General features: G+C 36.0%; 1 protein-coding gene across 2 annotated transcripts in view; it reads right to left on the reverse strand.

The window, feature by feature from the left end:
• Positions 1–7,561: 7,561 nt before the first annotated feature.
• DLK1 (delta like non-canonical Notch ligand 1) overlaps positions 7,562–15,639 on the reverse strand; it is a 44,853-nt gene continuing 36,775 nt past the window's right edge. For both annotated transcript variants that reach the window (XM_051978362.1, XM_051978361.1), the window contains one exon: positions 7,562–8,684. In XM_051978362.1, coding sequence (XP_051834322.1) covers positions 7,934–8,684 — 751 coding nt within the window. In that variant the 3' untranslated portion in view covers positions 7,562–7,933. The remainder of the gene's footprint in view (positions 8,685–15,639) is intronic.

Raw genomic sequence — 15,639 nt, forward strand, 5'->3', positions numbered from 1 at the left:
ATTTGATATAATCAAAATTTTCTATTTTGTGATCAATAATGATCTTCTAGTTCTTCTTTGGTCACAAATTCCTTCTTCCTCCACAGATCTGAGAGGTAAACTATCCTATGTTCTTCTAATTTATTTGTAATCTCATTCTTTATCCCTAGATCATGAACCCATTTTGATCTTATCTTGGTGTACTGTGTCACGTGTGGGTCAATGCCTAGTTTCTGCTGTACTAAATTTCCAATTTTCCCAGCAATTTTTGTCAAGTAGTGAATTCTTATCCCAAAAGCTGGGTTTGTCAAACACTAGATTATTAAAGTTATTAACTGTTTTATTCTTTGAACCTAATATTCCGCTGATCAACTAGTCTCTTTCTTAGCTAATGCCAGATGATGTTAGTGATATATAAGAATGCTGATGACTTATGTGGGTTTATTTTGTATCCTGCAACTTTGCTAAAGGTGTGGATTATTTCTAATAGATTTTTAGTAGAATCTCTGAGGTTCTCTAAGTATACCATTATATCATTTGCAAAGAATGATAATTTGTTTTCCTCATTACCTACTCTAATTCCTTTAATCTCTTTCTCAACTCTTATTGCCAAAGCTAGCCTTTCTCATACAATATTGAATAGTAATGATAGTAGTGGGCAATCTTGCTTCACTCCTGATCATACTGGGAATGGTTCCAGTTTATCCCCATTACATATGATGCTTACAGATGCTTTTAAATAGATGCTACTGATTATTTTAAGGAAAAAGTCCATTTATTCTTATACTCTCAAGGGTTTTTAATAAGAATGGATGTTGGATTTTATCAAATGCTTTTTCTGCATCTATTGAGATGATTATATGGTTTTTGTTAATTTGGTTATTGATATAGTCAATTATGCTAAAAGTTTTCCTAATATTGAACCAGCCCTGCATTCCTGGTATAAATCCTACTTGGTCGTGGTGTATTATCCTGGGGATGATTTTCTGTAATCGCTTTGCTAATATTTTCTTTAAGATTTTGGCATCAATATTCATTAGGGAGATTGGTCTATAATTTTCTTTCTCTGTTTTCAACTTACCTGGTTTAGGTATCAGTACCATGTCTGTGTCATGAAAGGAATTTGGTAGGAGTCCTTCATTCCTTATTTTTTCAAATAGTTTTATAACATTGGAGTTAATTGTTCTTTAAATATTGAGTAGAATTCACATGTAAATCCATCTGATCCTGGGGATTTTTTCTTAGGGAGTGGATTAATAACTTGTTCTATTTCTTTTTCTAAAATGGGACTACTTAAGCAACTTATTTGTTTCTCTGTTAATCTGGGAAGCCTATATTTTTGAAGGTAGTCACCAATTTCACTTAGGTTATCGAACTTATTGGAATAAAATTGAGCAAAGTAACTCCTAATTATTGCTCTAATTTCCTCTTCATTGATGGAAAGTACTACCTTTTCATTTTTAAGACTAACAATTTGATTTTCCTCTTTCCTTTTAGTAATGGGATTTACCAAAGGTTTATCTATTTTATTGGTTTTTTCATAAAACCAAATCTTAGTTTTATTTATTAATACAATAGTTTTTTTTTTTACTTTCAATTTTATCAATTTCTCCTTTTAATTTTAGAATTTCAAGTTTAGTATTTGATTGGCTGTTTTTTATTTGGTCTTTTTCTAGCTTATCAAGTTGCAAGCCCAATTCATTGATCTTCTCTTTCTCTATATTATTCAAGTAAGCCTCTAGAGATATAAAATTTCCCTTTGTTACTGCTTTGGCTGTATCCCAGAAATTTTGATATGTGGTCTCATTATTGTCATTCTCTGGGGTGAAATTATTGTGTCTATGATTTGTTGTTTCATCCATTCATTCTTTAGGATAAGATTATTTAGTTTCCAATTATTTTTTGCTCTATTTACCCCTAGCTTTTTGTTGAGTGTAGTTTTTATTTCACTGTGATCTGAAAAGAATGCATTTACTATTTCTGCCTTTCTGCATTTAATTTTGAGGTCTTTATGTCCTAATATATGATCAATTTTTGTACAGGTTCTATGAACTGCTGAGAAGAAAGTGTGCTCTTTTCTGTCTCCATTCAGTTTTCTCCAAAGATCTTTCATACCTAACATTTCTAATATTTTATTTACCTCTTTTACTTCTTTCTTATTTGTTTTGTGATTTGATTTATCTAATTCTGAGAGTGCAAGGTTGAGATCTCCCACTATTATAGTTTTGCTGTCTATTTCTTCTTGCATTTCTCTTAACTTCTCCTTTAGGAAGTTAGATGCTATACCACTTGGTGCATATATGTTTAGTATTGATATTGCTTTATTGTCTATGCTACCCTTTAGCAAGATATACTTTTCTTCCTTATCTCTTTTAATTAGATCAATTTTTGCTTTTGCTTGATCTGAGATAAGGATGGCTACCCTACTTTATTGACTTCACATGAAGCATAAAAGATTCTGCTCCAGCCTTTTATCTTTACTCTGTATGTATTACTCTGCTTTAAATCTGTTTTTCCTGTAAACAACATATTGTAGGATTCTGGCTTCTGATACAGTCTGCTATCCACCTCCGCTTTATGGGAGAATTCATCCCATTCATATTTATGGTTAAAATTACTAATTCTGTATTTCCTGCCATCTTATTATCTCCAGATTATGCTTTTATTTTTCTTACCCCTTTAGCCCCTCCAAGTATTAAACTTATGGGCACCACTTACCTCATGCAGCCTACCCCCTTTGAAATCCTTCCTCTTTCTTATAGCTTTCCCTTGTTACTTTTTTACTTTTCCCTTTTCCTCTCCTACTTTTTAATGAAGTGAGAGAAGTTTCTCTGTAAACCAAATGTGTCAATTATTTTCTCTTTGACCAAATCTTATGAGAGTAAGATCCACACAATGTTCCTCAACCTCCCTAAATTCCTTCAGATATGATAGGTTTTCTTTGCTTTTTCATGGGATATAGTTTCCCTCTTTTTATCTCCCCTTTTCCCTTTTTCTGATACTGTCCCATTTCCATTTCTATTTCCCTTTTTTTATATTATATCAGTAAAATCAAATTATACATGCATTCTTTATGTCTGTCCATAGCAGAAATACAGTTCTCAAGAGTTCTTTTTACTTTTTTCTGTTTCTCTTGAATCCTATAGTTGGAGGTCAGAGTTTTTGTTTAGCTGTAATTTTTTCAGTAGAAAGAGATGGAATTCATTTGTTTCATTAAATGTCCATCTTCTTCCCTGGAAGAAAATGCTCAGCTTAGCTGGGTAGTTTATTCTTGCCTGCATTCCAAGTTCTTTTGCCTTTTGGAATATCATATTCCATGCCCTTCGATCCTTTAATGTAGAAGCAGCTGGATCCTGAGTGGTCCTTATTGTGGCTCCTCGGGATTTGAATTGTTTTTTCAGGCTGCTTGTAATATTTTTCCCTTATTCTTATAATTCTGAAATTTAGACACAACATTCCTTGAAGTTTTTATTTTAGGGTCTCTTTCAGAAGGTGTTTGATGAATTCTTTCAATGCCTATTTTACCTTCTGATTCTATTACTTCTTGGCAGTTCTCTTTGATGATTTCCTGTAAAACAGTGTCTAGGCCCTTTTTTTCATCATAATTTTCAGTAAATCCAATAATCCTCAGATTATCTCTCCTAGATCTATTTTCCACATCTTTTTTTTTTTCCAAGTAGATATCTAACTTTTTTTTCTGTTTTTTTTTTCATTTTTTGGTTTTGTTTGACTGATTCTTGATGTCTCAACCAATCATTCATTTCTATTTGTTCACTTCTGATTTTTAATGAGTTATTTTCTTCATTAGCTTTTTTAAACTTCTTTTTGTATATGTCCAATTGAGTTTTTAAATGAGTTGCTTTGCTCTATGGAATTTTTTTTCCATTTAACTAATTTTTTTTACTGAGTTATTTTCTTTTTTCAATTCACAAATCCTACTTTCCTGGGAGTTCTTTATCTTTTCCAATTCACAAATTCTGTTTCCCTGCACTCCCTGGGAGTTCTTTACTTTTTACAATTCACATTTCAGGAAGTTATTTTCTTTTTCCACTTTATCAAATTGTTCTTTAAGTAAATTATATGCCTTTTCTGTGCTCTCTTGCAAAGCTTCTCTTTCCTTTTCCCATTTTTATTCTAATTCTCTTTTAAGATACTTTATAATTTCTTCTCAGAGCCCTGTGTGATGAGGACCAAGTTACATCCCCCTTTGGGGTTTTGTCTGGAGACTGTCTGCTATTGGTATCCTCAGGGTTGAAAACCTGTTCTCTTTCTGTATAGAAGCTATCAATGGTTAGTGTATGCTTCGGTTTTTTTACTCATTTTTTTAAGCCCTTAGGGTCTGCCTTCAGGGCAAGGAGATTACCAGCTTCCTCTGCAGAACAGACATAGATATATAGACAGTAGCTGTTCTGCAAATGGGCTACTAAGAGTGCCTGAGGTGCAGAAATTCCCTTGGAAGGGCCCGGCACTAGAAATCTCACTGCCCTGGGAAAAGGGACCACACACTGTGGAAGTACTACTGCCCTGAGAAGAGCCCCACTGTGTGGATCAGCAGCTGGGACTAGCAGCTGAGAAGCGAAAGTGTCACTGCCCCTGGCAGAACCCTGCTGCCCGGATCAATGGCTGTCCTGGGAAGAGCTCCACACCAGAAGTGTTTCTGTCTTGGGAAGCACAGCTGTGCTGCTGCAGAAGTTCTATTGCCCCAGGCAGAGTCCTTCTGCTGTGCAGATTTGTGGCTGCTCTGGTCAGAGCCCTCCTGGTGATCAGAAGTGTGATTGCCCTGGGCAAAAGCCCCGTGCAGAATGCAATTGCACAGCTGTGCTGTGGTCTGTGCTGAATCACTTCCAGTGTTGGGTTAGCCAGATCCTGTTGGATTCCAGTGTTTTTTGGAGTACACCCTACCTTTGGCTTTAACTTATCTACTGATCTATAGCTTTGCAACTAAAGCAGAGCAGCCAACCTGTGGTAGAGTCCTCCCTGCAAATTCCCCATCTGCACAAAGACCATCCCTGTCCCTGGCTGCTCAGTGTGCGAACCTCTGATTCTGCCTCCCTGCCTATGCTGGCCTCCTACTGGTGATCAGGACAAACCTTTTCTGGCCATTATCTTCCAGATTATCTTCAGCTGGTAATCTGTTCTACTTCCAATATTTGTGGATTTCACCAGTCAAACACTATTTCTGAGGCTGAATATGGTAATTAGTAGTGAGGGTAGAAGGGAAGCCTAAAATGACACATGTGTCTTATCTGCCATGTTGGCTTTGCCCCCCCACTATTTTTAATGATACTAATTTTTCCCTATCATGTTCAGAAATGTATTTAATAACATAAATATTTAGATGTTTTAGAAATATTTAGGAATATTTCGATGACCTTAGGAAAACATTTATTTTTCATCAGATTAGAGGCAGCATGTGTTATACCAAGAGTAAGTGTGCAACAGGAAACCTCGATTGGAATTTTGTCTCCAACATTTATTTATGCAACCTGAAACAAGTTGTATTAGATCTCATTTTCCTCAATTGCAAAATAAATTGCACTGCTTCCTTCTGAGGGCTTTTGTGAGTAAAGCAGTCTGTAAATCTTGGTGCACTCTATTATTATAATTACTTCTTTAGAGCTAGATTTTGTCTTATGTAAAGTTGATCTTTCAGAAAATTCTCTTTTCTTCCTATTGAGGATTTTTTGAATGATGATGAGCCTTTTGGAAAATAGCCTCACGATTTTTAAAATAGTTTTTCTGCTGAGATTTAAATCTCAAATTTTGGATAAAGATGAAGTAATTTGTCACTAAAGGGAGAGAGAATTGGCACTGTTCTAGCCTATGGGAAATGCAGGAAGGCTTAATCCAAGTGAAAAGAGTGAAGGAGAATTCCAAGATGAACTGACTCCTTTATCATAGTATGTATTTTACTAAAACAATAAGACTTTATAGCCAGACCGCCATAATCTAATCCCTGCATTTGACAGGTAAGGCAATCAGTTCAGCTCAGTAGAGCTAGCATGCCTCATCCAAGGTCACAAAACTTGTGGTATTATGCTGGACTTGGATTTCATATCTTCTAATTCCTTAACCACCCCTATCTCTAGACCTACTTATTCAAATATTCCATGAATTTTTAGATAACAGAGACTTGAGCTACAGAGATTATTAGCACAGAAAAAAAAAGTGCATGGAAAAAATTTAACCAATAAAACTAAATCTTCATATTCAAACTTGTCTTGGAAATGAAATATTTATATCTGATCACAAGTAATTCTTCTACTAGCCACCTTAATGGGAGATCTGAAATAGATGCAGATTAGATAATTTCTTTTATTTTAACAAAAAGATGTTTTAAAATATAATTAGTTCTTTTAAAACAAATTAAGAATTGATTTTTCTCAAATAAGTAAATGATCATCTTGTTCAATGGAAGTGTCTTTTGAACTTTCAAATTTGGACTCAAAAGGTTGCTTGGCAATACATATACATATTATTTGTTACACAACAAGAAATAAGGGGGAGAGTCCATATAACCCCAAAAACAAAGGCATTGAATCCATTCATCATATTCTAAAAGGACCTTAGTAGAATTGGTAAGAGCTGCAGATTTCATGTATGCATTTCCTTGAGGTACTCTGTATGTTAAATGTCCATTGAGATCTTACCACAGTTTGTTCCAGTGATCATCATTTAGTAATATCTCCTCATACCTCCTCTATATGATTATAAAAGGATACTATGACTCTGTTCAGATAAAAACTCATCTTACTATTTTAACCCCCTGTAACATCATTTCACTCACTATATATATGTGTGTGTGTGTGTGTGTGTGTGTGTGTGTGTGTGTGTGTGTGTGTATGTGTGAATGTATTTCTAAGGAAGTTATAAAGCAGTGGGATGATATGGCTATAGATTATAAATAAGTTCTCCCATTTTATTTTCTGAATAACATGTCTACTGCAACAGTTGCTGACAAAATTCACATGTTCTGATACAAGTAGAATAATTTGTCTCTTAGGAGAGGGCCAAACTTATGTGACAGCTAATGTTACTCAGTTTGATTAAAAATTAGGAAGGATTAATTCAATTGACAAGAGTTATATCTAATTCTCATGTCGACTAAGTCTATTGTCATCAGAAATACTTTTGTCCATTTAAAGAAAAATTGCAAAATTATGGGATTTTCTAATTTGAGTGTTTTTTATCTAAATTCCTTAAATTTCCAAGTGAAGAGATAAAGGTCCCAAAAAGATGACCTGGTTCATGAAAGTTAGCTGCAGAGCTGAAAGTAGAACCAAAGCCTTCAGAGCTCAAGGTTAATCTTTTCATTATTCTAAGCTCTCAAATGTACTTTTACATACTCCTATATATTTAGATCATAAATACATTAATTATTGAAATTATAAGCACGGGAAAAAACATTTGCCCAGAATAAGATTACCAGGTATATTCTCCTCAATGGACTCTTAGTACTTATGGAGTAATTCTTCATTCTGAATTAGCAGATCTACTTCACTAACCAATCAACTAAATGGTGAACTGGAAAGGATGTAAAAGAAGCAAGAATAGGGGTATGAACTAAAAGAGGCCATAAAGATCATCTAATCCAATTCCTTTTATTTTAAAAATAAGGGAATTAAAGCTCAGAGAGAGGAAATAATTTATCTGAGATGACAGAGGCAGTAATTAGTAGAGCAATAATTTGTCAATGTATCATTTCCCTTTTGGTCAGAAAGGAATAATTTAAATTTTTTGCAAAATTCCATTGATAGCCTCTCTGTTAGATTCAGATCACTCTCTGAGCATCTCTGTTTGGGTCTAAAACTTTCCCTTACAATATAAATACAATATATACACAGATACAAAGCTATTCTCCTAATTACATAGCACACAAGATAGTAAGATCAATCACAAGCTTTAAAATAAACCATATGTCCTAGACTCCACAGAGGAAGGCTTTGGGGAGGGCTCATATCTCATTCAGGCACTGACTGTATGATTTCAGATTCATCTTCTCAGGTAAGATGATGTTAATGGTGTGCTCATCACCATTGCTGTACCTGAGAAGTGAGTTCTTTTTTTTACGAAGGAGACGGCTGTATTTGGCATTTGAGAGCCATATCTCACACTTGTTGAAGAACACGATGCTGATGGTACCCAGGACAACCAGACATGTCAGAACGCCCAGAATGGTGAAGCAGATGGCTTGGCTTTCATTAAGCAGAGGTTTACTGTTCTTAGTCAACTCCCTCATGGTGATTTTCAGCATTCTGTGGCTGGGCTGATGGGTGGCAAGCCTACCCTGAGTCTCAGGGGAAAATTGATCAGGAAGCCCAGGACCCCTCTTGGTCTTGGTTCCTGGATGGCTATGGTTCGGGTGGCCATGGTTACAAGTGGGGCCAGAGAATTCTGGTCTACAGAGGCATTCAAAACCTCCTCTGGCATGAGGGACACAGGTACCCCCATGCTCACAGGGGCCACTGGCACAGTGGTCCACCACATGTCGGCTGCAGGTCTTGTCCATGAACCCCAGCGGGCAGCGACAGCGAAAGTCCCCACCGATGTCTGTGCATACACCTCCATTCTCACATGGATTAGGGACACAGCTGTTCATGTCCAATTCACAAAAGTTGCCAGAGAAGCCCTCCGGACACAAGCAGGAAGTATAGGAGGCAAGGCCATTGTCATCAATGCAAGCTCCTCCATTCTGGCAAGGAGAACTAGAGCACAAAATGAACAGGTGAGAAAAGAAGCTACAAGATGCTAAGGAAAAGTAAATCTTGTATATTTTAATAACAATCACATAGAAAGTTGATAAAGTTCTTTTCAGGGCAGCTAGATGGTTAGTTAATAGAGCACCTGGTCTGAAGTTGAGAAGACCTGCATCAAATATGACCTCAGATATTTAGTAGCTGTGTGACCCTGGACAATCACTTGCCTCATTTTCTTCATGTGTAAAATGAGCTGGAACTCCTTTGCTAATATAAATAAATAAATAAAACTAAAACAAAACAAATGAAGTCACAGTCTGAAATGACTAAACAACAACAAATAGTTCTTTTCATTTTTTCAGAGAGTCCCCTGAATCACATAATCATAAAATGTCAGAATGAGAAATTATTCAACCCTTTAATAATTCCCCAACAATTCCCTCTGCAACAATTCCTTACAAGTAGTCTTTATCTCTGTTGGAAAACCTCCAGGAAAGGAAGAACTCACTGTCCCAGAAGCAGACCAGTTCTCTATGATAAAGATGTCCTTATATCAAGTTTGAATCTGCCTTTCTGCAACATCTATCCATTATTCCTCATTTTGTCCACTGGGGCCAAACTGAAGAAATATAATCCTCCTTTTACAGGGTGGTACTTTAAATGTTTGCAGAAAACTATCATGTCCTCTCTAAGTCTTCTCCATTCTAAATATCTTTAGTTTCTTTAATCACCTTATGGCCTGGTTACATGTTCTCCAAGAGACATATAGGGCAGATATTTTTGAGGGGGGAGAAAAGAAAGAATTTGGCATGATTTATTTAGAGTTCTCTTCTGCAATATATTAGAATTTTATTTTTATATTGCCTACATTTCCCAATATATTCCTCAGCCCTTAGTTTTCCAGAAAGCCATCATTTATAACAAAGAACCAAAACGTAAGAAGGGGGAAAATAGCACAGCAAACCTTACCAACAGGTCCAAAAATATCTGATGTTATATTCAGTGTTCCATAATCATAGTCAATCAAGTGTATTCTAGTAAATGTTTAACAACCAGGTCTCTTGAGGGGGGAAATGCACAACACACTTCTAAGTTTAACCTGCATCATTACCATTTTTTCTATCACATTTTTAATTCTAAACAAAACAATATATCAAATTCTGATTAGTAGCATTTGCTGATTTCTGAGGTTCAAATGCCCCCTCCAAAGATTTAATAATCAGATTTCCAGAGTTGATATGAGATGATTTCAACACACTCTTTCCACATTCTGCTATCTCTATAATAAAGAAGGAGGGAACTGAAGCAGGTAGCATTGCCTACAAATAGATGAAAGGCTTAGAGGGATTAATCAATTTCTTCTAAGGTCGAAAAGCAATAAGTGACACAACCAGGATTAAAATCCAGATCTCCCATCATATTGGATTCTGTTTTCTCTTTCCCCTATCTTTTTTTTTAAGCACAGTAAAAGAGTTAGCACAAAAGTAATCATACTAAACATAGACATGTGCCTATGAGAGAAATTTAATATGTTCAGTCTCTTCAGTATTTAGATGTTTCTCTCCAAGGGAATGGAGGGGAAATATGGGTCTGTGGTAGACAGGCAATGTTGTTCTTTGAGTTTTGGAAAATGGATGAGCAGAACAGAACTATAAGTTTAGTATGAGCAGAGTCATGAGGAATGAGAATATCCAACCCAAATCACCATCATGAATGGGAAATGGCTTAATTAACAACATACAGGGAGAGAATGTTAGAGTCAAAATGCAAACACAGAGAATTTAGCCACAGACCTAAAGACTGGATTGATGACTGCAGCTCCAAATTCTGAGCAATATGACAGTTGTACTGCAAGACTGTAGACTTCCTCCTCATTCTAGTAGTGATCTCTCTCTCTCCTTTCTTTCCTCTCTCTCTCTCTCTCTCTCTCTCTCTCTCTCTCTCTCTCTCTCTCCTCTCCTCTCCTCTCCTCTCCTCTCCTCTCCTCTCCTCTCCTCTCCTCTCCTCTCCTCTCCTCTCCTCTCCTCTCCTCTCCTCTCTTCTCCTCTCCCCTCTTCTCCTCTCCTTCCTCTTCTCTCTCTCTCTCTCTCTCTCTCTCTCTCTCTCTCTCTCCCCTCTTCCTGTCCTCCCTCCCTACTCTCTCTCCCCTCTCTTTCTCCTTCTCCCTTTCCCTCTCCCCCTCTCTCCCTGTGTATCTGTGTGTGTGTCTTTCTCTTTTTTTTCTCATGATAAATAAGGCTTCAGAGGGGAATGACAAATGACCAATATTATCCTGGCTTGATCAGAATTTTATCACAGAAGCCAGCTGTTTTTTACTAAATGCTTAAATAAGACTAGTCCTCCCATAGCTCTGTCTGCCAAAGTTCTCCTGTCTTTCTTCAAATTCAAATTTAAAAGCCTCCTGCTCAGGATACTCTTTCCTGATACTTATTACTTACCTCTCCCCTGGGTAAAAGAGATCTCTCCCCAAATTTATCATCATTCTTTGGTTATTTCTGCTATGATTTTATTATATTATTCTAATTATTAACATAGAAAGTTGTGTACCTGTCATTTTCCCAACCATTAAAGTATAAGCTTCTTTTTTAAATAAAAAGCTTTTTATTTTCAATATATATGCAAAGATAGTATTCAGCATTCATCCTTGTAAAATCTTGTGTTCCAAATGTTTCTCCCTCCCTTCCCTCAAACCTTCTCTTAGACAGCAGGTAATCCAACACATGTTAAAAATGTGCAATTCTTCTATACATATTTCCACAATTATCTGCTGCACAAGAAAAATCAGATTAAAAAAGGAAAAAAATGAGAAAGAAAACAAAAAGCAAGCAAATAACAACAAAAAAGGTGAGAATACTATGTTGTGATTCACATTCAGTGCCCACAATCCTCTTTCTAGCTACAGATGGCTCTCTCTATCAAGTGTCTATTGGAACTACCCTGAATCACCTTACTATTGAAAAGACCCAAATCTATCACAGTTGATTATCACATAATTTTGTTATTGCTGTGTACAATGTTATTTTGTTTCTGCTCATTTCACTCAGCATCAGTTCATACAAGTCTCTCCAAGCCTCTCTGAAATCATCCTGCTGATCATTTCTTATAGAACAATAATATTCCATGACGTTTATGTACCATAATTTATTCATCTATTCCCCAAGTGATGGGCATCCACTCAGTTTCTGGTTCTTTGACAAAGTATAAGTTTCTTGGGGAGAATTATGTTGTAATAATATAAACTTAAGTACAAATTACAGGGGTAGAAGGAATCAACATGTATAGTACTTTAATCTTTACAAGGTATTTTAATAAATATTTACATATATTTGATACTTATATCAACCTTTTGAGGTAGGTCGCATGACTATCACTCTCCTTATCTGACAGATAGACTCACTGAACTACAATTTCTTTAAGTGATTTTTCCATAATTATCCATTTAGCAAGTGTTAGGATTTGGATCCAAATCTAACACAGTTCAACCCTCTTTTCACTCTCTTGAGCAGAAAGCATACATTCATTGAATTATAACTATCTATATTTTTATAATACCTTATGATTAGATCCCTATGAGGCAAGTATTGAATGTTTATATTATCCCTATTTTTCAGATGAAGAAGCTGAGGCTCACAGTGTACATAGTCCCACAGTCAACAAGTGTCAGTCAGGATCTGAGCCCAAGTTTTAACTGTCCATCTTGTATTTCTTCCTCTATACCACATAGCTTTTTAATGTTTCATCTTTTTATCTTGAGTACTGAAGCCAGTGAACTTCATTTTGTTCAATTTGTTTTTTAGTCATGTCCAACTTTTCATGATCCAATTTGAGATTTTCTTGGTAAAAATACTATACTGGTTTACCATTTCTTTCTCCAACTCACTTTACAGATGAGGAAACTGAGGCAAACGGGATTAAGTGACTTGTCCAGGGTCATATAGAATGTAGCATCTGAGGTCATATTTGAACTAAGGGACATGAGTCTTCCTAACTCCTGGCCCAGAACTCTATGAATTATGGCACCATCTAGCTACCCCAGTAGATATTTAATAATTATGTGTTGGACTGAATAGTAAGTATATTATATTATGACCACTGTTTGGGGGTGGGTAGTAGTAGATTTGCTGTTAGCAGTAGTACTGGCATTATTATAGCTGTGGTTATGTTTTTTTTTTTTGGGGGGGGGGTTGTTTTTGCCTGGACAAGTCACTTTGTTTCTCAATGCTCTAGGCAAATCTCAAAGACTATAAATTGTAGAGAGCTGCCAACCTACACCAGTACAGAAAGTTTTCCCATCTGGCATTTCCATATACCAGTGAAATCACAGTCTAGTTCCTATCCCTATGGGGATGGAGGAAGCACTTATTATTACTATACATTAATGAACATATTGCTAAGGCTCTTAAGGAATTACAAGCCAAAAATCCTTTTTAAAAAAATGCTCTCTATGTGAATTCATGTGATACTGAATCTCTTTGAGGGTACTTATTAAAGAAGATCCAATGAGAGAAATGTGCTGTTTTAAAGTGAAATTGTTTTCTCAAAAAGAACCCAAATAGTGTCTAACATAACTGCTTTAAAAGACATCCTGCCTTTGTTATCTATTCAGTCCTTTAAGCTCTGTAAAAGAAAGGAACTGTACACATATAGGACAAGAGAATTGTTGTTAAAGGAAAGGAATATGATTTCTGCATAAGAATTATCCTTTTAAAGAATTTCAAGCATCCTAGGCTATATTTTGACAAATTAGTTCATACTAATGTCTGTGTCTGTGTGTGTGTGTACATATACATATATATATACACACACACATACATACATATGTGTATATGTATATATACACACACACATACATAAACACTTATATACATATATTATATATACATACACACATATGCATATATACATAACAATAGAAATAACATATTTCTACGCCACTTGAAGTCTTACAAAATATATTCCTCATAGCAACACCAGTAAGGAAGGGAGAACAGGAGTTATTATCTCTAATTTACAAATGAGGAAACTGAGAACAAGGGAAGAGACGTAGCCACAGAGGAAATCAATGACATGATCACTATTGCTGGTTAAATGTGAACTAAATGGATGGAATATGCATTTTCCCTCATTTCCAGACTATCATTTACTCAGCACAGTGAAAAAGAGGGAAAAGCAAGGAGAGCTGGGAAAGAACTGGATATATAACAATTCACATTTTTATAGTCACGTCTACTAGCATTTACTAAGCATTTACTATGTGTCAGGCATTGGCCTAACTATCAGCGATAGAAAAATTAAAAATGAAATAAAAACAATCCCATAAGATTCATAAAATATTTTCCTCACAGCAAACCTTGTTATCCTCACTTAATTGAAAAAATAAGTAAGATTTCAGAGAGGTGATTTCTCCTGATACATTTATCTAATTAAAATCAGAACATAGAGCTTGTGAGTCCAGAACCAGTCCTGGTCCTGCTGTGTTATATGGCAAGATCATTTTTTTGGTCCTTTCTTCTGTATTATTGACACATCTGGAAGATGCTAAGTCAACAAGGATTGATCATGGGGAAAATAGAATTTTTTTCCTCAGGAAGAAACTCTTTCTCATGGTAGCTGTTCAGCAGAAAAGAAGTAAGAATGGAAAGGAAAAACCTAGGGAAGAGAGAAAGCGCTCTACACCCTTCATGAAAATATCCTTTACTAAGCATCAGCCAGTTTTGGGATGGTTATCATAACTTGGACTCTAAATTCAATAGGTTAAGGATCCATGTAGCCAGGTGCCTTAACCTAGTTGACGAATAATATAATTAAAAGTCATGCTTTCTGTAATTATCATTTATAAAGAACCCTGCTTGACAGGTAGTATCCCCATTTTGCAGATAAAGAACAAGAGTTTCAGAGAATTAGAATACAAAACAAAATTGGATTTGAAATTAGGAGACCTGTGTTCAAGTTCTATCTATGTTTTGTAATTCTGCATGAATCAGTTTTCCTTTTGGCTTTATTTTTTCCATCAAAAAATCAGTGAGTTGTGTAACAAGATCTCTATCATCCCTTCTACTTTGATACTTTGATGAATATCATAGAGTAAGAGACCCTCAGAAGTTAGTCTAGTCCTAGTCCACCTAGTCATCTAATCCACCTCCTCATTTTAAAGATGGTCCAGGGAGGTTAAATGCTTAGGCCATATGCATAAGTATTGAGACAAGATTTATACCTAGATCATATAATCCTGGACTATTACAAAGCTGTACTCTTTCCCAGTATATCTACTGCCTCTGTATGTATGATTTTACTGGTAATATTCAAGCCAGTAGCCACAGGTAATTCACCAGTTATGGATGGACATGCAAGAGGACAGAAAAATACACATGCAACAATCCTACTAGAAATCCTTCCTTAGAGGGGAACACATTGAAAGCACAAAGAGGCAAGAGCCTACTCATGTAGCTCTATCCCAACCTTAGAGTCATTTGGAATAGACCCTCCCTCATTCCCCACTCTTCACCAGTTCCCTAGTCTTGCTGAGTCTATGTTCTTCACATTCTCTTCTGATTTTCTCCATCCACAGCATGATGATCCTTGTTCAAGACCATAGAATTGGGGCTGGAAAGAACCTCAAATGCCATCTAACTTAATCCTTCATAAGGAAATGGAGGCCCAGGAAAGTTTACTTTTTTGCCCAAGGTTACACTGGGAGTAGCTGTTAACCCTCAACGCTTCTTACCAGCCTCCTATTTAAATAGCCTCCTACTTTTCTTGCATCCTCACCTTCTATCTCCCAATCCATTCTGCACATGAAGGCCAACTTCAAGACCAAATCTAACCACGTAATGCTCCTCCTCAAGAAGTTCCAGTGGCTTCACATTGCCTTAGAACAAAATACAAAATCCCCTGTTTTATTTCATAACCTTTCCTAATCCTGTCTCTAGCATACTATTCCAGGCTGATTACAAATCATTCCCTC

The sequence above is a fragment of the Antechinus flavipes genome, chromosome 2 (assembly GCF_016432865.1).
Source record: "Antechinus flavipes isolate AdamAnt ecotype Samford, QLD, Australia chromosome 2, AdamAnt_v2, whole genome shotgun sequence".
NCBI classification, from domain to species: domain Eukaryota; kingdom Metazoa; phylum Chordata; class Mammalia; order Dasyuromorphia; family Dasyuridae; genus Antechinus; species Antechinus flavipes.